Source organism: Lissotriton vulgaris, chromosome 2_1 (genome assembly GCF_964263255.1).
Source record: "Lissotriton vulgaris chromosome 2_1, aLisVul1.2, whole genome shotgun sequence".
Classification (NCBI taxonomy): Eukaryota; Metazoa; Chordata; class Amphibia; order Caudata; family Salamandridae; genus Lissotriton; species Lissotriton vulgaris.
The window spans coordinates 1,836,199,047-1,836,224,466 of NC_141687.1; the positions used below are offsets into that span (position 1 = coordinate 1,836,199,047).

At 47.6% G+C, this 25,420-nt stretch overlaps 1 protein-coding gene across 2 annotated transcripts in view; it reads right to left on the reverse strand.

Moving 5' to 3' along the window:
- Nucleotides 1-25,420, reverse strand: part of MEGF11 (multiple EGF like domains 11) — a 1,355,792-nt gene that overhangs the window by 686,554 nt on the left and 643,818 nt on the right. For both annotated transcript variants that reach the window (XM_086957988.1, XM_086957987.1), the window contains exon 8: nucleotides 15,509-15,721. In XM_086957988.1, the coding sequence (XP_086814114.1) occupies nucleotides 15,509-15,721 (213 nt within the window). The remainder of the gene's footprint in view (nucleotides 1-15,508; nucleotides 15,722-25,420) is intronic.

Below are 25,420 nucleotides of genomic sequence, written 5' to 3' on the forward strand. Positions count from 1 at the left end.
GCCCTTCCACTGCAGGGACACACAGACCTGTCCGTCAGTGCACCCCTATCTGGACCTGCTGCGCCCGGCCCTTCAACTGCAGGGACACACAGACCTGTCTGTCAATGTACCTCTATCCAGACCTGCTGCGCCCGGCCCTTCCACTGCAGGGACACATAGACTGGTCTATCAATGCACCTCTATCCTGACCTGCTGCGCCCCGGCCCTTCCACTGCAGGGACACATAGACTGGTCTATCAATGCACCTCTATCCTGACCTGCTGCGCCCGGCCCTTCAACTGCAGGGACACACAGACCTGTCTGTCAATGTACCTCTATCCAGACCTGCTGCGCCCGGCCCTTCCACTGCAGGGACACATAGACTGGTCTATCAATGCACCTCTATCCAGACCTGCTGCGCCCCGGCCCTTCCACTGCAGGGACACATAGACTGGTCTATCAATGCACCTCTATCCTGACCTGCTGCGCCCCGGCCCTTCCACTGCAGGGACACACAGACCTGTCCGTCAGTGCACCCCTATCTGGACCTGCTGCGCCCCAGCCCTTCCACTACAGGGACACACAGACCTGTCCGTCAATGCACCTCTATCCTAACCTGCTGCGCCCCGGCCCTTCCACTGCAGGGACACACAGACCTGTCCTTCAGTGCACCTCTATTCTGACCTGCTGCGCCTCGGCCCTTCCACTACAGGGACACACAGACATGTCCGTCAATGCACATCTATCGGGACCTGCTGCGCCCCGGCCCTTCCACTGCAGGGACACACAGACCTGTCCGTCAATTCACCTCTATCCGGACCTGCTGCGCCCCGGCCATTCCACTGCAGGGACACACAGACTTGTCCGTCAATGCACCTCTATCCTGAACTGCTGCGCCCCCCCCCCCCCCGTCCTTCCACTGCAGGGACACACAGACCTGTCCGTCAGTGCACCTCTATCCTGACCTGCTGCGCCCGGTCCTTCCACTGCATGGACACACAGACCGGTCTGTCGAAGCACCTCTATCCTGACCTGCTGCGCCCGGCCTTCCACTGCGGGGACACACAGACCTGTCCGTCAGTGCACCTCTAACCTGACCTGCTGCGCCCCTGCCCTCCCGGCCCTTCCACTACAGGGACACACAGACCTGTCCGTCAGTGCTCCTCTAACCTGACCTGCTGCGCCTGGCCCTTCCACTACAGGGACACACAGACATGTCCGTCAGTGCACCTCTAACCTGATCTGCTGCGCCCCAGCCCTTCCACTACAGGGACACACAGACCTGTCCGTCAATGCACCTCTATCCTGACCTGCTGCGCCCCAGCCCTTCCACTTCAGGGACACACAGACCTGTCCGTCAATGCACCTCTATCCTGACCTGCTGCGCCCCGGCCCTTCCACTACAGGGACTCACAGACCTGTCCGTCAGTGCACCTCTAACCTGACCTGCTGCGCCCCAGCCCTTCCACTGCAGGGACACACAGACCAGTCAATGCATCTCTATCCGGAACCGCTGCACCCCGGCCCTTCCACTGCAGGGACTCACAGACCTGTCCGTCAGTGCACCTCTAACCTGACCTGCTGCGCCTGGCCCTTCCACTACAGGGACACACAGACATGTCCGTCAGTGCACCTCTATCCGGAACCGCTGCACCCCGGCCCTTCCACTGCAGGGACACACAGACCAGTCAATGCATCTCTATCCGGAACCGCTGCGCCCCAGCCCTTCCACTACAGGGACACACAGACCTGTCCTTCAGTGCACCTCTATTCTGACCTGCGGCGCCCCGGCCCTACCACTACAGGGACACACAGACCTGTCCGTCAGTGCACCTCTATTCTGACCTGCGGCGCCCCGGCCCTACCACTACAGGGACACACAGACCTGTCCGTCAGTGCACCTCTATTCTGACCTGCTGCGCCCCGGCCCTTCCACTGCAGGGACACACAGACCTGTCCGTCAGTGCACCTCTATTCTGACCTGCTGCGCCCCAGCCCTTCCACTGCAGGGACACACAGACCTGTCCGTCAACGCACCTCTATTCTGACCTGCTGCGCCCCGGCCCTCCCGGCCCTTCCACTGCAGGGACACACAGACCTGTCCGTCAGTGCACCTCTATTCTGACCTGCTGCGCCCCGGCCCTTCCACTACAGGGACTCACAGACCTGTCCGTCAATGCACCTCTATTCTGACCTGCTGCGCCCCAGCCCTTCCACTGCAGGGACACACAGACCTGTCCGTCAACGCACCTCTATCCTGACTTGCTGCGCCCCGGCCCTTCCACTGCAGGGACACACAGACCAGTCAATGCTTCTCTATCCGGAACCGCTGCGCCCCGGCCCTTCCACTACACGGGCACACAGACCTGTCCTTCAGTGCACCTCTATTCTGACCTGCGGCGCCCCGGCCCTTCCACTACAGGGACACACAGACCTGTCCGTCAGTGCACCTCTATTCTGACCTGCTGCGCCCCGGCCCTTCCACTGCAGGGACACACAGACCTGTCCGTCAGTGCACCTCTATTCTGACCTGCTGCGCCCCGGCCCTTCCACTGCAGGGACACACAGACCTGTCCGTCAGTGCACCTCTATTCTGACCTGCTGCGCCCCGGCCCTTCCACTACAGGGACTCACAGACCTATCCGTCAGTGCACCTCTATTCTGACCTGCTGCGCCCCGGCCCTTCCACTGCAGGGACACACAGACCTGTCCGTCAATGCACCTCTATCCTAACCTGCTGCGCCCCGGCCCTTTCACTGCAGGGACACACAGACCGGTCTATCAATTCACCTCTATCCTAACCTGCTGCGCCCCAGCCCTTCCACTACAGGGACACACAGACCTGTCCGTCAATGCACCTCTATCCTAACCTGCTGCGCCCCGGCCCTTCCACTGCAGGGACACACAGACCGGTCCGTCAATGCACCTCTACCCTGAACTACTGCGCCCCGGCCCTTCCACGGCAGGGACACACAGACAGGTCTATGAATGCACCTCTACCTGACCAGCTGCGCCCCAGCCCTTCCACTACAGGGACACACAGACATGTCCGTCAATGCACCTCTATCCTAACCTGCTGTGCCCGGCCCTCCCGGCCCTTCCACGACAGGGACACACAGACCTGTCCGTCAGTACACCTCTATGCTGACCTGCTGCGCCCCAGCCCTTCCACTACAGGGACACACAGACCTGTCCGTCAATGCACCTCTATCCTAACCTGCTGCTCCTGGCCCTCCCACTGCAGGGACATACAGACCGGTCTATCAATTCACCTCTATCCTAACCTGCTGCGCCCCAGCCCTTCCACTACAGGGACTCACAGACCTGTCCGTCAATGCACCTCTATTCTGACCTGCTGCGCCCCAGCCCTTCCACTGCAGGGACACACAGACCTGTCCGTCAACGCACCTCTATTCTGACCTGCTGCGCCCCGGCCCTTCCACTACACGGACACACAGACCTGTCCTTCAGTGCACCTCTATTCTGACCTGCGGCGCCCCGGCCCTTCCACTACAGGGACACACAGACCTGTCCGTCAGTGCACCTCTATTCTGACCTGCTGCGCCCCGGCCCTTCCACTGCAGGGACACACAGACCTGTCCGTCAGTGCACCTCTATTCTGACCTGCTGCGCCTCGGCCCTTCCACTGCAGGGACACACAGACCTGTCCGTCAGTGCACCTCTATTCTGACCTGCTGCGCCCCGGCCCTTCCACTACAGGGACTCACAGACCTATCCGTCAGTGCACCTCTATTCTGACCTGCTGCGCCCCGGCCCTTCCACTGCAGGGACACACAGACCTGTCCGTCAGTGCACCTCTATCCTAACCTGCTGCGCCCCGGCCCTTCCACTACAGGGACTCACAGACCTATCCGTCAGTGCACCTCTATTCTGACCTGCTGCGCCCCGGCCCTTCCACTGCAGGGACACACAGACCTGTCCGTCAGTGCACCTCTATCCTAACCTGCTGCGCCCCGGCCCTTTCACTACAGGGACACACAGACCGGTCTATCAATTCACCTCTATCCTAACCTGCTGCGCCCCGGCCCTTCCACTGCAGGGACACACAGACCGGTCAGTCAATGCACCTCTACCCTGAACTACTGCGCCCCGGCCCTTCCACGGCAGGGACACACAGACAGGTCTATGAATGCACCTCTACCTGACCAGCTGCGCCCCAGCCCTTCCACTACAGGGACACACAGACATGTCCGTCAATGCACCTCTATCCTAACCTGCTGTGCCCGGCCCTCCCGGCCCTTCCACGACAGGGACACACAGACCTGTCCGTCAGTACACCTCTATGCTGACCTGCTGCGCCCCAGCCCTTCCACTACAGGGACACACAGACCTGTCCGTCAGTGCACCTCTATACCAATGCTGGTTCCTCACACACAGCTCAGATGATGCGCCTCATTCCTGCCTGTAGAACCTCACCTGTGTCTAAAGTGAGGACCGCCCACACAGCAGCCCTAGCACACACAACGCTGCCTCTCAGCACCCCTTCCTCAATGTAGATATTGTGGCACATACACACAGCTCTGCAGATGCATGTCATGTGTGCCATGGAACACCCCTCCCAGTGGCCATATTTACACCCGCACACAATCTTGCTAATGCACCTCAAACCTTGGCTGCTGCAGCCTCTCCGCAATTAAATGAAACGTATGCGCGTACAGCGCAGTGCCGCTCCCATAGGGGCATCGTGGCGCTATGCGGCGGAGAATGTAACTATATGAACTCAGTAGATCCTGGGAGGATGTGCATCAGAGAATGAGTGAAAAACACAGCGCACCAGAGATGCTAAAAGGTCATGTCTTGAGCCGCCGTTTGAAGATACCTTCTGATTCAATAAATCGCAAGTCCCTAGGAAGATGGTTCCAAGCCTTTGTACCTAGAAATGTGAAGGATTCTCCTCCTCGTGTTTTGAGTCTATACATGGGGGGTTTGAGTTAGCTTGTGAGGACCTAAGAATCTGTGTCCTCGAGTAGTGATTAAATCCTAAAGTTTGTTATTTTGGCCCCAGTGCTGTAAAGGCTCTAAAGACTAATAAAAGGATTTTTAAAAGAACCCGTTTGTGCACTGGCAGCCAATGTAGCACTTTCAGGGCAGCGGAGGCAGGGGACCCTTGAGGGAGTGTGAGTACCCATCTGTGGCAATTTGAAGGTGAAAATTGACCCCCTGTTGCTGCATATTGTAGAACCCAAGAGTGTAATAAAATTGTTGGGGAAGGAAAAGTCTAGACAAATTGATATGGTGTATCTGAGACAAAAAGAGGCTGTGCAATTTATGTTAAATAGCTGGAGCAATGATAACTGGTACCCTTATTTAGACACCCTACCAATTCAATGGTTGAGAATGGAATTGTAAAAGGTGAGAGTAGGCATTAATCCAGCTTGGGCAAATGAGAAAATAAAAAGTATATTAATGGACCATGACGGTAAATGTACATGCAGGATGGGCATAAAATGTACCTGTGTATACATTTTAATGTATTGACAAAAACTGTTGGCTCTGCGTCAACAGCTTTTACGTCCAGTTTTTTTAAAGTATGGTACAAGGTCACGGATGCAAGCAATCGAGCTCCTTACTGATATGCAGTTCTTTGATATTTCAATTGCTTTGGCAAAATGTATCCAAGCAGCAAAGAGGTTCCTTATGGAATAGGGAATGAAAGAGTGGGCCAAGGAGTGATAAATAGAGATTACTTGGGTAATTTTAGTTGTTTAAAGCAGAAATTAACTGTTGGACAATATATGTATTTGGATCGCGCTCACAACTTGAGTATGGAATTGGTTTAACAAATTAAGATCGATGCTAGGAAAACAAGTTTTTATGAGATAAGGAAATAATGAACTTGAAATGTTTGTAACCCTGTTTTCATAGTTCCTGTATAGAATTTTAATCTATATATTCTATTTTATTCAGTTTTACTGTGTTTTATGTGGTTTAAAGACCAATGGTCATAAAAAACATATTTTTTTTATTGAAATTGAATTGATTGAGTACCCATCTGTCTGCCGCGTGTTGCACCACCTGTAACTTCTGCAGAATTTGCTTTGATGAACCTGCACACAAACTTTTTTAACAGTTACAGAAGTACATCCACAATATCACGTACAGTAATGGACAATATTGATCCTGACAATCCCCGTTATTTGCTAAACTCGTACTGTTCCTAACCTGCTCCATACGTTTTGTGCTTTTGCACCTTTGCCGTATCACAGTACATTTGAATTCTCAATCATTTGCATTTCAACAGGTATGTCACCTTTTGTTTCAGTACCTTCAGCTGTTCTCGGTGATGCTACGCCCTCCTCGTCCGAAGCTTTTATTATCATGTATTCCTTATATGGACCCCATATTTCCTTAGGCCTGCCCTTTTCTGTCATGAGGGCATTGTAATTATATGCACGTGTTGAGCAGCGTGCTAAGTCAGTCAGCCAGCCAATCCGTGACTTTTGGCAAGTGGCCGCGCATCCACCTCATAGGGATTCTTCATTTCGCTAATAATAGGCATATAGTCGCCAATCTACGTCCTTCTTTTGATATGTCTTTGTCATATCCCAGTACTGCTACCAGTGGAGGCTCTGGGATGGGAGTTGTCAGTATCTGCATTAGTGTGTTATAAACTGCTTTCCAAAAATCCCATATCCCTGGGCATTCCCATGCTAAATGTATACATTCTGCATTTGCCATACTGCATCTTTGGCATTTGCCTGTGTCTAGCAAACCATATTTATGTAATCTAGAGGAGGTGTAGTATACCCTCTGTAAGTATTTGTAATGTATAGGTCTATGCCTCCCGTTTTGTGAAATTGTCTTTGTGTTACTGTAGCATCTGGCCCACTGCGCTTCGGTGAGTTCCAACCCTAGTTCTGCATGCCAGTCTTGCTGTGTTTTTGATAAGGGGATAGCCTGAGCTACTCTACTCAGTGCATATAATGCCGTAACACCTCTTTGCAAGGTTGTAGCTTGTAGTAGGTATGTTATTATTTTCCACTCTGAAGGTTCTGCCAACTCGTCTCCCAATGGCTCGCGCATGGCCTGCTGCAGCCTGTGATAAAGTAATGCATCTTATGCACTGACTTGGGGGGTTTGTTCCTGTATGTGTTCCCATGTCTTAAACTCTCCACCGTGAAACAGGTCCTCCATACGCTCAACTTTTAGTTTATGCAGTGTTTGCTTAACCACCTTCTACCCACCCCTGCATCTTTCATGAGCATTCTTGGAAGCGGGCTAGGTGCCACTGTGTTTCTTTCAATATATAAATGAGGGAGGTTACTGGGTCGATGTATTCAATAGTGAGCATGCAGCACCTGGGCCGCCATGTAATATTTTTCCAAATCGTCAGCGTTGAGTCCTCCCTCAGCATATGGTTTGGTAAGGGTTTCTGTTGTATTCTCTGCACTTATGTTCTGCTGTATCCCTTTAAGTCTGACATTCCATTTTCTTGATGTCATTTTCTACTGTGTTCTTCCTAGTCAGTTAGCTCCCTGCTTTCTGATGGGATCACCAGTTATTCTCTGTAGTGCATAATAAATGCCTTATATCCTTTTATTAGCCTCATAACTTCATTTACATCACATGGCGCGGATTGGCAGAGTGAGCTAAACAACTACACAGGGAGTGAAACTCTACTGGTTAGCCTCATACCTTCATTTACATCAGTTTCCCATTTGACTCTCAGGCTTTTCCCGGCCCAGGCCAATCACATCATTTGAGTTTTGATGGTTTGGAAAAAGGGTTTACTCAGTACAATGGGTATATTTGTGAAAAGAAACATAAAGCAGGGCAATACAATGATCTTCATTATGGCAATTCGACCCAAAAGGGACAACGGGAGCGTTATCTACTTATCTATGGATTCTTATAGTTTTAGAGCGGCGCAGCCATCGATTTTGCTATTTATTGTGTCAGGGGCTTGGTGTACCTATATCCCCACGTAGCGCACCACATCCGTGGTCCACTCTACGGGGTATTCTGTACTGACCCGCGTGGTCGACTTGGTAAGAGGAAACATTATTGACTTGTGCCAGTTAATTTTTAATCCAGAGTGTTGCCCAAATTACGTTACTTCCTTTAACAGGGGATGCAAATTTTGTTCTGGGTTGCGTGTGTACAACAACGTATCATCGGCATAGGCAGCTATCACTAAATTATACTGTGGGGATCTGATTCCTCTGTGAGAGTGATACTCCCGCACTGCACACATCAATGGTTCTGCTGCCAATGCGTAGAGCAATGGCGAAAGTGGGCAGCCCTGTCTAGTTCCTCTGCTAATTTCAACTATTGAGGAAAGAGCTCCATTTACCCTGACACGGGCGACAGGATTAGAGTATAATACCTGTATAAGTTTAAGGAATATCCCTCACAATCCCAGTCTATTTAGGACAGCATAAAGAAAGCACCATTCCAATGAATCAAAAGCCTTCTCTATATCTATAAATGATGCTGCCGCTATTCTACTTTTATCTATACGAGCTATGGAATCAAAAAAAGTACGCACATTACATGTGAGAGCGACCTGGGATGAACCCCGTCTGCTCGGGTCCAATCAGTTTAGGTAATAGAGGTGCAAGTCTATTAGCTAGGATCTTTGCATACAGATTGGCATCTGTATTAAGCAGTGACAGGGGCCTATAAGAAGCTAAATAGTCCAGATGCTTTGCGGGCTTGAGGAGTGTGACCACTGTGGAGTGATGTGGCTCACTGGTTAGAGGCGGCAGACCCGGAAGCAGAGGACGGCCCGGGACCCGGGTTCAATTCCCGACGCGGCAGGGTCGTGGACCAGGGTCAGCGGACTCGATAATTCTTGCCTCGGTGCCTACTCTAACCAGGGATCACACTCGGCAACTCTGGGCATTAGCTTGCCTCATCTCTACAACGGCCCCCCACATTCGCCGGGGATACCTGGTTTCACCTTGGAGATACCCAGTAGGGACCATCTCACAGGGATACCCAGGACGGGTTCCCCAGCGGTCTACAGCGCCACGACGCCTCAGGGCAGCAGTGCGCTTTACAAGACCACATACATTACATTATAGCCTCTCTCATTGTTGGGGGCATGCATCCATCCTTGACCATTTCTTCGAAAAGATTCATCAAGTGAGGGACGAGTTTATCTGTATATGCTTTGTAGAAAGCCACAACAAGGCCGTCTGAACCAGGCGCCTTATCATTTGGCATATCTTTCAATGCTGTTGTGATTTTGGTCGGACGAAGTGGCGTCATGAGTCTTTCCCTATCTAGGTTTTCCAACTAGCGCATTGTAATATGAGCTAAGTATTCTACATCAAGTTCTTCTGTCTCTGGGTCACGTGTGGTATATAATGTTCTGTAATATTCTCTAAACACTTTGACTATTTGAGGTGTCCCCCCAACTAACCCGCCTTCCATTGTATATATTTGCATAATTGTACTCTCTCCTCTAGGAGGTCGTGTTAGCTGAGCAAGGGTCGCTCCAGGTCTTTCCCCTTCTACGTATATACGCGCTGTTGCGTATCTGCAGAGGTGTGTTACTTCTGCAGCGGCGAAGTCTTTGTATTCGCTAATCTGCTAGCGTATTTGTGCTAGTACCTTGGGCCCACCACCTTCTAGTAACTTTTTTCAAATAAATTGTGTAATGTTTTTTATGTCTTCTGTTACTATGTACAAATTGCGCTGAGAACGCCTGTGTGCTTCGATATGATTATACCCCTAATGCAAACTTTGAATGTCTCCCAGAAGGTGCACATCTTGGGCACACTAGCAAGATTTGTGACAAATAATACATCTATTGCGTCCCTCATTTCTTTACGAAACACTGGGTCCAGCAATGAATATTGTGGGAAGCGCCAGGTGTAATCTCCCCACTGTATGTCACATATGTCTATTTTAAGCGACACAAGCGAATGATCTGATAAGGTGCGTGCCATTTGGGAGCAGTGACTAACATTAGGTATTATCGCCCGGGACGCGAAGCAGGAATCTATTCTGGTATGGGTGTCATGTGCCGCATAGTAGTGCATGTAGCCTCTACCTTGAGGCGCTTTATTTCTCCAGACATCCACTAAGTCTTCTGCTGCTGCTATTGCAGCTATTGTTTTTGCCGCCATGGATGGTGTGCACACAAACTATTGCAGTAGTCCAGTCTTGCTTTTATCAGAGCAAAGGCTACTGTTTTTCTGGCCTATAGTGGAAGATATTCGAATACATTTTCAATTATTGATGCACTTGAGAACAGAGGATCATGTCCCCCCTCACTCCACTACATAGTAACGGAACACAGCTCCGGGCCTGGTGAGAGCTCACTTTGGGAGAAGCGCCTAGACACCCGGTGACACAAGCTCACGCACCGTGAGCGGATGGGGCAGGCACCTGTGAAACGTGACTTCCAGCAGTCTTTTATGGCTGACAGAACTCGAAGTTCAAGAAAGAGAAGTGTTTCGTAAGATAATTCCTTTGCATCTGTACCGTAGCGGCTCACACCCAGGGAGACAGATCCCTAGTACATCAAAGTTTATCCATAATACCTTTGAACCCCTGCAGGCGACCCGATGACAAAGAAACATGCCCTTGTCTCCTCCTAATAATGATGCACCAACACCTTCTAACACTACGTTTGTGTCTTTCCCTTTGATCTGCAATGTTTCAACACGTATGTACCTTCTTTGCCAAACGCTGCCATTCATACTCACCATCACCATTGTAGCTGCTAGTCTCTACAAAGAGGCCAAGGACTGAATGGTCATGGGGTTAGAATTCTCATTGACTGGAGCGGGTGTGATTTTCACTGAAGGGAAGTGTGGGAAGTTCGCGCAGCTGTGGAGGCCTCCAAGCATTAACACCCTAAATTCTGCCAATCTCCCATACGAAGTTCAGAACAGGAAGAGCAAATTTACAAGAAGCAGCGAGCAAGGACAAACAGAGCGCTGTGTGTGCTACTCACACCTAAAACGCCCCTTAATTCACACTTCACAAGAGAAACCCTGTCTAAAACATCTGTCTATCTTCTGAAGGGGTAGGGAAGTGCCCCAAACTACACACGAGTCACAATATATATTCCATATGAGTTTTGTCTCTCACTCTCATGGATCTTTCGATGGCAGGAACTCATACCTACATGCTTTTCTTTCCTTCGTGTTTGCAGACACTGTAATTGCCTGTACCTTTGCTTTCAGAATCCCCCTGCTCTTCCAGTGCAGCGTGCTTTCAAATATGTTACCTTTCTTTACGGAGTCTTAAACATGTTTGTTTATTTGTAAAGTTGGTATTTCCTTTGCAAGGTTGTGGCACTCTGCATACATTATGGGCCTTATTACGATGTGGACACCGCTATTACAATGCGACCACGCATGGCGCGGTCGCAGACTCCCATTTCTCTATGGCAGCTTGTGCTGTGACCGTAAACCGGCCGTAGCACAAGCTCCTATAGAGAAATGGGAGTTCCTGTTAATCCCTGCACCATGTGGCAGGCACTGCGAGGAGAGGTGCCTGCCACACAGTGCAGGGATTAATGGGGACGGCATAGATGCCCCATTGGCCCCCAACCGGAGGCCGCAGGGAGAAGGGGGCCCTGAGTTGTTTTCCGACAGGCTTTCCATGTCGGAAAGCTCACAAGGGTTGCCTGCTACGTGTCTAAACATATCATATGCTTGAAATACAAAACAATAAAGGTAACCATCACTTATAATTGTATTAGATCAAAACTAGTACTTCCTGCCATGCAGGTGTAATTAGAAAAGTTAAGGAACCCCTTTAAGAGTTAAGGCATAGAGAAAAGGTACTATTTGCTTTGAATTACTCTACCCTGAAGGTGTACTTTTAACACAAAAGTGATCAGGCAAATGCCAGCATTCAAGTGCAAGAGAGCCAATGGATGATTATGAATTATGTATTAACTGTATTTATTATTTTATTTTTATCATGTTGTTGTATGTGCTTTTATGGTCATCTATTTGAACAGAATAAAGCTTCATGAAATGAAAATGGAGTGGGCTGACCCACTGCCAGGTGCTCTATGCTGTGGTGGGCATAAGCAAAATGTGAATGACAACTGAGCAGACCAACAGATGAAGAGCGCTGACACAAAGCCCCTCTATGTTTTTATGTATATGTACTTTTTACATATGAATTATTTTGTTTACATGAGGCTGGCAAGACAGTTAAAGCTAGGCACATGCCATAAAATGTACAGATAACACAGGTGGGTAAAATAAAGGAGCTAGCAAACAGATCATGTTTTCCAGTATGTAAGGATAGACAGTGGTATTTTATCTTTTCTTAAAGTATCCTATAAAGAGCATACCTTGCTAGCAAATGATTTGAAGCCTTTGAGTCTTTATTGATATTGCTGGAAGTTGTGAGAGACCCGGCTCTGCCACCCTACGACTTCAGGGGCTATGGTACGAAGATGGCCAAGCTCCAGGTAGGGGCAGAAGAATGTATGTTTTTTTAATGAAAAGCACATCCTCCTGTATCAGCAGCTGACTTTTACAAGATGGATGGGAACAATTATTTTCAATATATGCTGTGCAATGATGTCCCTCTGATTTTATGTTGAACTTCAACGCAATTCCAGCATTCCAGCGATACTGCACAGTGACTCCTCTCTACAACTTCTTTATCCTTCATGCTACTTCTCCTACCCAGGGGGGAGACAGGGGTCACCCTAATAGCCTACTTTTCCAGTAGCATGAATCACTGCTGCTTCAGTGGCTGTCTCCCTTCCACTGCCTCCACCACCTGGAGCTTTGTGCAGAGCCCTAGTTTATATGTGACACACCCAGGCAGTCCCAAATCTTAGTCAATGTTCCATTACATGACTTGTATCTTAGTTTTTCCTCTTATGAATATTGGCCTACAAAACCCACATGTAGGTTGTTGCTAAACATTGGTGGATGGCTGCAGCTGTTACACTTGGCATGGGGTCAGGAGGAAACTATGCAAGACATAGTTACTATTCACATGCCAATAACTTCATCCAGCCAGGAGGTTGGTCCCGAACACTTCAAACATTTGTTGGCATCAACCAGATAATGGAGGAATCAAATCTCTCTTGCTTTGTAAGGTTGTTGTTCAAGGTCTGAAGAAGTCTGCTTCAAGCAGTCACCAATACCCTGTGAAATGCTGAGGCCCACATCTGGAACCTTCGATGGGGCTAAGCAGGGACCCTCTACTGGCTCTGAAGGAGCCTTGCATTTGCTCTTCACTTTTAATGTGTAATGTGATGGAGCAGTCAAGGCCCTGCTAGGAGAGTGATGTGGAGTTAAGAACTGACAATAGCACAGCACAGGATAGAATTTACAATTATGATTAATGCTCAGTCAGCGATTTTAGCACAATACTTTTAAAGAAGCAAGGAAATGTGTACAGAATCAACGCAGACTGTAATAACTATTGGATACAAATGATCATAGAGTCTTTCATGTTAAGAGAATGAGACGTTCACGATACACGATACATGGCAATCACATGGGCCACTAAGGCCAGTGCAGGTCCGCCGGCCAGGGTTTACGGATTTCTGAAGACACTGAAGATCACATCCGTTTCTCACTCATGAGCGTGTAATGCCAGCGAGATGCATCCATCACAGGATGGTTTTGCAGGTGGTCTCTTTGATCTCAGAGACTCAAGGAGTGTTAGATACTAGGTTGTTGGCAAGAAGTCAGTTCGATGAAGCAAAATGCATCCTTGGTGAATGGCTATGGAGTCAATCAGGGAAAAAGCTCAGCATCCAAGGCTCCTGTAGCCACGCGCAGTATTGTCAACTCACACCCACAAAGCACACAGTTTCGCAGAGACGGCAAGAAGGGAGGAGAGGAGATTTTGGCCTCTTCTTCTGACTAATCTGCGAGCTGGTTCATACTGGCGGGGCAAATGCATTTTTCTGAGGTCCTCGGAAGTTTCTAATAGAGCCATAGTAGAGAATAGGATTTGGGTTCATATAGCCTATCTTCTGATGTATTTGGGAAAATGGGAAAAGTTACACAGACGTTGAGGGTCTGGGGGTTGTCCTGAGACCATCTTAGATCCCCTTTGGGAAGTCAAAACTCTACCACATATACAACAATCCCTCTTTAGTTGTCACGCCACCCTTCGTAGAAGACACTCTATAGATTCATTAAAAGAAGCACTGGTTAATATAGTGGATTTTATACAAAGAAACAGCAGATTGCCTCACACTGTGGAAAAGGTCTGTGAACCCCTTATCAATGCCACTGCCACCAATCATAGGTTAACACTACTGGCATTGGGCACAGCAAACAACCCACCATGAAAGGAGCTACGTTTTTTGGTGCCCCTCTGTTTTGTAATCACTACAAGGCATATTATTCTATCAGTGGAGAGCAATCATCATCCTCCAGCAGGCTGTGATACTGGCTGCTGGCAGGGAAAACAAAGTGCTGGTTTCAGATGATGACAATCATCAAGCGAATCAACAAGTATGCAAGAAAACATTCATGGGAACAGAGTAACCCTAGGCGAAGCACTACGTTACGGTTGCGTACTTTGCGAAGTTTACGCTACTTCGCACTACGCAAATTGCACGTAGCGTAGTGCAGCGGTCATTTTTTGCTTGCTTGCGGTCCTCAACGGCAAGTTGGCGACTGCAAGCGAGCAAAATGACATCCTGGCGAGACTTTTTCCTCGTTCGTGATCAGCAACATCAAGTTGCCGATCGCGAGCATGGAAACTAAACCTCCCGGCGAGATTCTCAACATGGGTAGGTCAGGTTTCTCATTGCGAGTGGTCGCGTATGCTCACGACTGCTCGCGATGAGAAACTACCAGTCCGCGTTGAGAAAGCTGCAGCTCGAGTAGAAATCTACTCGAGCGGCAAAAAAAGACTGCTTGCACTGTGCAAGATGCGGTTTGCACTGATTGCACAGTGTGGACAAGCATCCGGCACTGTGCAATCAGTGCGAACAGCATTTTGCACAGTGCACGACGCAGTTCGTGTAGCTATACGTAGTTCGAGTAGTGCAGAGTGCACTTCGCTTAGCTACGCATAGTGCTACAACACGAACTACGCCCAGGGTTAGAACAGAGGCACATGGCAAGGCATGTTCATTTAAATGTTATTTCAGGCTGCTGCGCACCAATATCCCCAAACTAGACCACACTGGTGAACACCAACCCTTTCTGCTATCCTGAGTGTGTACATGGCTTTGATATAACTTTACTCTGAGGATGCGCTTGCCCACTCATGAAAAACCCAGCCGTGAGGCGTCCAGTTAGCGTGCTTATTTTTTTGCATGAACTTCCGGTCAGACACCCTTAAATGCTTCGAAAAATTATGCAATGTGCTGCATTTTGGAATGAAAATATCTTGTGAACACGGTTTCTTGCTCTGTGACATTCACAAACTGAGCATGGGGTTAAAGTGGTTGCCCCATGAAGCAATGCTCAGCCAGCACTTACCATCGGGTCATGGTGGCAGGTTAATAGTTCTATGGCTTAAATGATGCCATTACCCTTCTATCCATGATTCTCCTTTGTCTGTGGTACCCTGAAATAAGTGCCTCTAGGCACTATCTGCCACATACCTGAGTGTGTTACTTGGGTCGCAGGGGCACACCTTGTCACATTTCTGGCCATAGTAGCCGGGGGCACAGATCCGCTCCTGGCACAGGATGCCCTTGAACCCAGGGTCGCACAGGCAGGCCCCATTGATGTGGTAGCACTTGGCCCCGTTCTGACAGTCACACTTCTCCAAACACTGGAAGCCGTAGGTCCCAATGGGGCACTCCTCCTGGCACCTGCAAGAGAGTACAAGAGATGAGAGTCCAGGTAACATTCTGCAACTGGGCATCAGAGCAAATGGTGCAGAATTGCATCTAGTACATTTTCCTGGGAGTTGCAAAGGCAAAACCAGTAATCTGTGGGAAACACAAAGCACCCCGATGTCTATACCACTATTCCTATTTTCAGTTTATTTCTAAAATACATAGTAATATTTATGGTGTACAAAGTGCAAATGTGTATATCCTGCCCCTAATTAAACCAGGTTACAGTAGAGGTAACATTTACCAATTGGTTATACACTGACAACATCCAGAGCTGAATATCTTTTGGTTTTATTTTTTTTAACATAGGGTACACCAGATATCATAGCACTAAATCTAACACTTATTTTTAGACTAAAGCTTCCATAACTCTGATAGAAAGACATGGACATTCTTAAACCTATCGTATATACTTTAATGGTCAGATTCAAGAAAATGTGCCACATATTTAAAGTTGGAACAATGACTCTTAAAGCTGTGGGACTGCTCTTCAGGACTTGCAGGTAATGCAGGTGAAGGGAGTGATAGGCGGTGTTGGGCTTGGCCCTCTTGGCAGGGTCATCCCTGAACTTTTGACCTTCCTCCAATATTCTCTCTGACCTGTTTTTTGTTGGTTTAATGACTCTGGGCACTTTACCACTGCGGACCAGTGCTAAAGTGCATATGCTCTCCCTGTATAAAATGTATATGTAATTGATTTCCATGATTGGCCTATTTGGTTTACGGTAAAGTGCACCAGGAGTGTCAGGGCTTGTAAATACAAATGCTGCTGGTGGGCTTGCAGCACTGGTTGTGCCACCCACAGAAGCGGCCTAATAAAATGTGCCTAAGGTCTGCCATTGCAAGACCTGCGTGCAGTCTGGTACTGTCATGCTAACTGGGCAAGTACACCTACTTGCCAGTCCCTAAACCTTCTCTTAACTTCATATTAGTCACCCCTATGGTAGGCACCAGGGCAGGGTGCATTGTAAGCATAAGGTAGGACAAGCCCTGATGAGTGTGGCATGTCCTAATAGTGAATTACAGCCATTTTCGTTTTTCCCTATTATAAGGCTACCTGTTCTCATAGGCCAGAATGGGCTGCTGGAATTATCACACTCTATAATCTCAGCAGGCTCAGGGAACATGGTAGAAAGTCAAGTTTAGTATGCCTGAACTCAGAATAATAAAATACTTCTTTTAGTAAAGTTTATTTTAATATCCTGTGTTTGCAAATGCTACTTTTAGAAAGTTAGCATTTGCTTGCCTGACCATTTCAGCCCGCCTCTGCTAGGATGTGTATCTGCTGTCTGGTTTATGTGAGTGACAGGGCTGGGGAATTCCAGGGGACAGTCTGGGCGGCCAGGTGTTGAATCGAGGGTTTACCCCCAGGATAGGTGGGAGGACTGCCCCTTGACTCTGAATAGGGCTGTGCTCAGCAACCACAATGCTGGCTCCACCTCCTGCGGAGCGTCTGATGTCCCTGCCCTGCACCCTGAAAGAAGAAGGCAGCTTCCTGTCAACAGAGTGCTCCAAAACTGGGTTGAACCAGGCTCAGGTCCCCTGGCCTGCAAAGACAAAATAATTGGTGTATAAAAGAAGGAGCCCTGCTCCTAAGAATTTAGATCCTGCTTACGCCAAGAAGAAACTCTGCCCGAAGAGAAGGACCTGGGAAAGCTGCATGGAGGACTACTGTCTCTAATACTGAGAGACTAGCCTGTGGTGGGTGCTTTGCTGCAAGAAGGAGAGAGGAAGAAAAGACTGAAAGACTTTTTATTCAACTTGTGCATTTGAAACAATCTCCAAGGGCTTGCTGGTGAACTTGCCCCCTGAACTGCGCCCCAGGACCAGTGGGCGCTACCCCCCTGAAGGAAGAACTGCTAGCTGTAATGCTTATCCCTGCAGCCCTGATCATCAAGGAGTGAAGTGCGTGGTGAATTGGCCCAGCGCACCCTGAGAACCTGTGTCCCTCCGTCCTCGCTGAAAGCGCGACTTCTGCCCAGCTCCGCCGCACTCGCACCTTAAGGACCGGCCCCCCGCCGGCCCGAGCACCGTGTCTGTGGAAGGGACCCGAGCCATAGCACGCAAAGTCGGCAGAGACCTGTCCTCCCAAACACCGGTATCTACTGTCCCGCGCCGTAGCGCACACAGCAATGTTGGACTCTGCCTGGGTTCGCTAAAGTCTCCTGATCAGTGCCCCGCTTGTATCGCCGTAACACAGCTGGCCGCTCCCCTTCAAGGGTAGAAGCGTACCCCGCGTGTTTTGTTGACCTCCCCACAATGCACCGTTAACACAGGAGCCCGAGCTGTAGCTCGCATTGCTGCCGGGACGACACTGTGACGTCGGAGGATCGACCCCCGCAGCCGTTCGCCTCAAACTCTCCCACAAGCAAAAAGGTACTGTGCCCATGTTAGGTGTGCCGCGCTTTGGACATGGAGTCGGTGAGGCGCGCAACCCTTGTGTCCGCTGTTTGCCCCAACGCTGTGCGCGCCATACCAGTGAGACTCTTCCAACCCGTCTCACAGCGCAGTACGAGCCGCACAGCCCTGAGCATTCAGTACACCTCGTTCCCTCACCCGCGCCGTACGCATGATACGCGAGACGCGTGAGGGTTAGCGAGGCCCTTCTGCCATCGGCGGTACGAGACGTACCAAAAGCGCTACAAGGCGCACCAGCTGGCACGAAAGGTGTCAGCACGGTTGACATTGCCTAGATGATTGTGGGGCCAATCTGAAGTACTGCAAAGTCGGTTTTAGTAATTTAGGAAAATAAGGGGCCCCTGCCTAATCGGATGAACCCTGGCAGGGAAACAGCATGTAGGGGTAAAGTGCGGACAAAAGTGCACCGGGTTTTGTGCCTGGTAGAAAAATGGGGAAAGAAAACTAAATGACTAATGACTGGAAACACTCTAGTGTTGATTTCTTATGATATTTTATTTTTATAACATCTTTTTTTCTTAGCATTTGTTTTTCTTAATTCATTATATGTGCAAATTGTTATAGGTAAAAAGAGACAAAAATATGTGCAAATAGTGTAAAAATAGACAATTTGGTTAATTATTAAAAAATACAGAAGTGCATTCCTTTTCTCATCTTTGAGAGCTTTGTCTGTGATTTTTTTGATCTTGTTTTTAGTTTGGGTTGTAGTATCTCTAGATATCTGGGCGTAAAAACGGGTATCATTCAACATTTCTTCCATTTTAGATACATAACCAGGAGTGTCGTAGACTACGATGCCTCCTCCCTTATCACAAGCTTTTACTGTGATGTCCTTGTTTTCTTTGATATTCTTAAGGGCTTTGTGCTCTGCCACAGTTAGATTGAATGGTGTTTTGGGGGTCTGGCTGGTAATATTCATGAATTTGTCATAGATTATTCGTTCAAAGATGGCAATTTGAGGAGGTAATTGATCTATATTGGGGGTGAAGGTAGATTTGGGTCGTAATCCTGACTGATTTAGTACCTCAGAAGATTCTTCTTGACCCAAGAAGAACATTTTAAGTCTGATTTTGCGAAAAAAAGACTGTAAGTCTCTGAATAAATCAAACTTATTTAGACCAGAATGTGGTGCAAATGTTAGTCCTTTGGACAAAACAGCAATGGCCGGCATGGTAAGTTTCTTGGCACTCAGATTGAAAATGGGGAGTTGATCTAGTTTCTCCAGTACCGGTTGTTTCTTGTTTCCAGATACTGATTGTATGCTACAGGTTGATGTGCTGGGAATTGGCTGTATTCTGGCATCGGGGCACTCTGAAATCGAGGTTGATAATGTGGCCTCCAATTGCCCCGTCTCATGTGGCGATTGCCTAAAAAAGGAGGTCTATTTTGGTATCTGGTGTTCGGTCTACCTTGTTGATACGAATCTTCGTAGTATGCCCCATCTCCATCAGACCCTGATGATTCTGAAAACGTGTTTACTCTTTTGCCATATCTTGGCTGTTTGTTACCCCAATTATCTGATGGTCCCTCCGAGTTAGCAAAATATTGGTCAGCTAGATACGGATAGGTAGTTTCTTTTCTAAAAAAGTGAATATCCTTTTGTAATTTATCTGTTTTTCTTTTAATCAGATAATCTGAATAGGAGTTCACATCTTTTTCTATCTCCTCAAGTTTTTTCTTTACATCTTCAACTATTCCCGAACTTTTAATTTTTTCTTCCAGGTCTGCTATTTCTTTGGCTAGTTCCTGTAAAATGCCTTTAGATGTTTCGACAATTAGCATCATGTAGTCCCTGGAACAGCGGTTAGATATCAATGCCCAGCGTTCCAGGAACTCTTTGATATGTACAAACAGGCCTGGTATATTGCGTACCCTGAGGCCTTGTGGAATGACACCCGCTTTCAAATACTGTAGCATGAAATGTCCATGTTGTTCTATTCGTTTGAGTTTTTTTCTGAGTCCTAATAAAATGTTAATGTCATCATTTTTGTTTTGACTTGTAATAGTGGAGTCACTAAAGGAGACAGTGCTGCCAACCATATTTGCGAATTGTTCATCTGAAAAGCCGAACGTGGGTAGTTTGGCCATGATGACAAAGACGGTAGCGCAAGATTTAAGTGAGTTAATACAGTAGATGTACTACAGGGAAGGGATTTAAAATGGGAACCTGGGCTTAGACACCGACCACACCTAGGTGAACATGGAAAGATCCACTCAATTTAATTATGTGTTGTTTTTAAACAGTCCTTTAGGATCTGTGGGTTAATATGAAGGAACGACCCCTCAAGGACAGGCCTCGAGTATACTAATTTAGGAAAATAAGGGGCCCCTGCCTAATCGGATGAACCCTGGCAGGGAAACAGCATGTAGGGGTAAAGTGCGGACAAAAGTGCACCGGGTTTTGTGCCTGGTAGAAAAATGGGGAAAGAAAACTAAATGACTAATGACTGGAAACACTCTAGTGTTGACTTCTTATGATATTTTATTTTTATAACATCTTTTTTTCTTAGCATTTGTTTTTCTTAATTCATTATATGTGCAAATTGTTATAGGTAAAAAGAGACAAAAATATGTGCAAATAGTGTAAAAATAGACAATTTGGTTAATTATTAAAAAATACAGAAGTGCATTCCTTTTCTTTTGTCCGCACTTTACCCCTAAAAGTCGGTTTTAGTACCAGGGACACTGTTTCTGATACAACTGACTTTTAACAAGTGTGGCCTCTTTTAAAAGTAACTGGAACCATTTTTGAGAAACTAAAGACTGTATTTACAAGCCTGCTTAAGAATTTATATATAAAGTATATATTTTTACAAAACTACAGTCTTGTGTCCCTGTGTGGTGAGTTGATGATTGATTGTGTGTGTTGCACTAAATGCTTAACCCTGTGTACTCTGTAGTTTAGACTTGTCTGCTCGCGCCACGCCGCCTAGAGGGTGAACAGGGGTTATTTCTGAGAGTAAGTCCCTTGCCCTGACTTAGAGGAGAGGGTCCCTGCTTGTCACAAGTGAATACTTGCGCCAACCAGAGACCCCCAATTCTAACAGGCGGTGAATGCAACTCCTGCACTTGCAGGCCTACCTCTCATGAATCTATGAAGAGGGACTGCATGCTAGGCTCTGACATGCACTGCTTCTCAGACACGTGGATGAAGAGATGCACTCATATCTTGATTTGATCAAGTTATTTCTAATCATAATCCATAATCGAAATCTCTAAACATTTACTTATGTTCTCTAAATAACTCAATTTGTTATTATACTGAAAAGTGGCTTCATCTCAAAGCATCTAGTAACCTCAGTACACGATCAGCCATCAACCAAAAGATCTACACATCATGCATTTTGTGCAATGATAAAGACTTAATCTCACTATATGATTAGTGAAAACAGTCAATCTGGATATATGTGCAAATGGAAATCACTTTTTGCTGAATAAATAATCCATGCTTCCAAATTGTGAAATCCCTTGGAGTATTTTATCGCTACCACAAAGGATGGCGCATCAGGTAATCCCCAGGTTTTTGGGATCAGCTGCTTAGCAAATACTCAGATTTGAGTAAGAAATGTTTTGTTGTTTACCATACAAGAGCAACATAGCAGAGCCTGTTCAGCTGTGAAAGTGGTCTTAGCTTTTTTGATTTTTTTTTCACAATACAATTCTACCAATAGATAAGATTATTCGAACTTGAAGGATCTTGAAAATAAATTAGCCTAGTTCCAAGCTTTGTGCGAGCATGCGCAGTTCTCGCAAGACGTACAACGTAGGGGTTTGCGTGGACGAGGACGGTGAGGACAAGGAGAGAGAGATCACGGCGAGGAGGAGGGCAGCCTGAAGATGCCACAGCATGTAAGTGATTTTTTTTTCTGCTTTTAAAAATTTTAATTAGGGAGGGTAGAGAGGAGGGGAGTTTCACAGAGTTTTTTTTCCAACTCTGTGGAACTCCACGTAGAGGCAGTACGCCAGCTCCGCCTGGCCTTACAAATTATAGGCCTGTATCACTCTTGCCTACCATGGTCAAGGTGTTGGAGATAACCATGCAACCAAAGAGAGTCACTGGTGTGTGTGAGGGCATCAAGATTAGGACACACTGTCCCCTACGAACAGAGTAGTAGGACGACAAGAGCTTTTCACCCATTACCCTCTCTTCTTCTGATAGGAACAGTGACTCTATTTGGTTGTATAGTCTTCCTCGGGAGCATGGGTCACTGGACCTTTATGTAGCTCCCTGTGTCCACCCTCTTTGTGATTTTGTGAAACAAGATAACCTGCAGCTCTCATCATACATTGAACTAAATGATTTATTGCACCCTTTACAATCTGGCTTTAGGACTGGTCACATTTTCATTGCTATTAACTAGAAACTTCCCCTTGCACAGAGCTTTAATTTATCGCCCATCGGGCAATGCGGCTAATTGGAGAGCTAGTATTTCCACAGCTCTTGCATCGCCTATCGATTAAATATTCTAATTTTACTATTTTGGTTGACCTTAACATCCATCGAATGGATTGCAGTACGGCTTCTTCTGAAATAGGACCTTGCGGTTCTTAATGTTAAACTCATCACAACCTTCCCCACTCATGTTGCTGGCCATATGTTGGATTCCATATTCACCAACCTTAATAGTTTACAGACTGTCTAGTTTATCCCTTTGTCATGGTCTGATCATTTCTAAGTCCACTTCTTTCTTTCCATTCAATGAAGGGCCCAAACGAGAGAGAAGCAGACAACATCCTCTGGCAGAGGCTGGTCAAATGTGAATGCTCCTGCCCTTAACTCTCTGCTTGAAGCGAATTGCCCCATGCTGAGTTACTCAGTAGAATCAGACGTTCATATTTTAGACTCCTGGATCAGAACCTCACGTGATGTGTTGGATCCCACCACTAGTAGAAAAGATCATAATATTCTTCCCCCTGCTCTATGGTACAATGACTCATTGCACCAACTTTAAGGTTGAGTAAAGGTTTGGAAAGAAGATGTCAGAAAACTTATGAGTGTGAGGATAAATTAAGATATTGTGGGAAGCTGGGTTCTTGTTGTAGTACCCCCACTTTTTGTCTGGTTTCGGATGCAACGTTGACTGTGCTGTACTGGGTACCTGCTAACCAGGTCCCTAGTACCAGTGTTCTTTCCCTAAAACTGTACCACAATTGGCACAACTTCAGCAACCCCTGTAAGTCCCTACTATATGGTACCCCTTGTACCTTGGGCATTGGTACTGAAGAGGCTGTTCTAGGGCTGCAGCACAAATTGTGCCACCCTGGGAACACCTCACCAAGACCATGCACAATGCCAAGGCAGGCTGAGGGTCTTGATGCAGAGAAAACCAAAGAGTCAACATGGCACACAGTCCTGAGTGCCATGCACCCCTACACTGCATGAGGTAATGGTAAGTCACCCCTACGGCAGGCCTTGTAGCCCTAAGGCAGAGTGCACCACATCCCATGTGCAGACATATCTGAATGAGCAGATATGACCCTGCATTATCAAGTCCATTCTTGGATACTGTAAGTGCACAGGGAAGCCATAGAGAGTACATGGGATGGATACTTGCCATTACGAGTTTCCTAGTTCCATGATGACTTCACTGTACCCAAAGATGTTTGGTTCCAGACATCTTGTCTTAATAAATCCTCACTGATGCCAGTTTTGGATTTATCAAAAAATGCACACAGGAGACCATTTAGAAGATCCCCTGAAAACCTACACCACCAAACATGTTTCTCACCTCATGTGGTGAGAGCCAGTGCTCTCAGAGTCAAAGAACAAAACCTGCTCTGGGCAGAGATAATTCACATCTCCTCCAGGCCAGGATGGTCTTCCAAGGTGGAAAGCTTCAAAGACAATGCTGCCTTTGAACTGCAACTCAGGCAGCTCCAGCTAGTGGAGGATGCCAACCTCCCTTTGCTGCTCCACATTTGGCAGGAAGCATGGCGGGAAAATTAGGTAAATTAGGAGGTGGGTCCCTATTGAGCCAGCAGCACCCCTAAGGTGGGGAAGGTGATGTGGAGCCACGTTTTAGTTCTCTACATCATGGATTGAGGGAGAAATAGCCAATTAGGGTCAGGGTAGTGCCCCTTCCAACAGGAAGTGGTCACTTAGAGGGTGTAGACACCCTAAAGGTAGGTAGCCCGTTGGCTAATAGCTGTCACTCTTGTTATTGGCTCTAAATTCAGTATTTAGGTGTCATTCCTGGATCTTGAACTGAGATTAAATGGACACAGAGAAGAAAAGAACAAAGAAGAGCTGCTGCCCCCAAGACTGAAGCATAGCTGCAGAAAACTGGCACCAAACCCTGTCTGTTACCTTAAGGACTCGACCATGATGGCCTGCTGTCTCGTCTGCCACTGTGAGGCCTCCAAGAACTCTGGAGCTGCTCCAGCCTTCCACAAATTGCCACAGAACTCCCTTGGAGAACAGGTACTACTCCCCTGCAGAAGCCGAATCCGCAAAGTCCGGTTTGTCAGCTTGCTGCTCCCCTGCAATTTTGATGCAGTACACAAACCAAAAGGGTTCCACCAGCTTTGGACAATCAAATGTGTCTCCTCACCAAGTTTGGGGACACCAGGATCTACCGGAGCAGTGCCGCACCAATACCCGGGATACCTGACCCTCAACTGCATAAAGGAAGAAGAAGAGTCTAATCCAGACTCCAACTGCCCAGGAAGCAAGCACCCATCGAGAGCCAGGAAGACCCCTTAGAACAACTTTGTGATTGGCCCAGCTGTCCCCAATTCGCCTCTACAAGCTGCCTGCAGATGATGCCCATATTGTGGTATATCTATGATCAAAGGATAACCGCAAAGCAGAATCCCTCAACACCTATCTTGCTCAAGTCTCACTATGTTTGAATATGAACTCACTGAAACCTAATGGGGACAGGACGGAGGTTCTGCTGGTGGGCAACCACCCCACTTATGGGTTTCTTGTCTGTGGCCATAAACTATGGGTATGACTCTTTCTCCAGTTTATGTGGTAGAAAATCTCAGGGTATGGATTGATGACAAGTTATCTATGAACCACAAGATCAATAAAATAGCTGCCACTTGTTTTGGCATCCTTAAATGGATCAGGAAATTCTTGGCATGCCTCCCGGTCCCTGCTCAAAGAACTGTAGTCCAGGCCCTGGTACTCTCCAGACTGGACTACGGTAATGTCTTATATCGGGGTGTTGCAGAACCTCTGCTCAAAAGTCTTCAGATTGTACAAAATGGCCACTAAGGGCCCGATGTAGGTGGCTACCGGTCGGTACA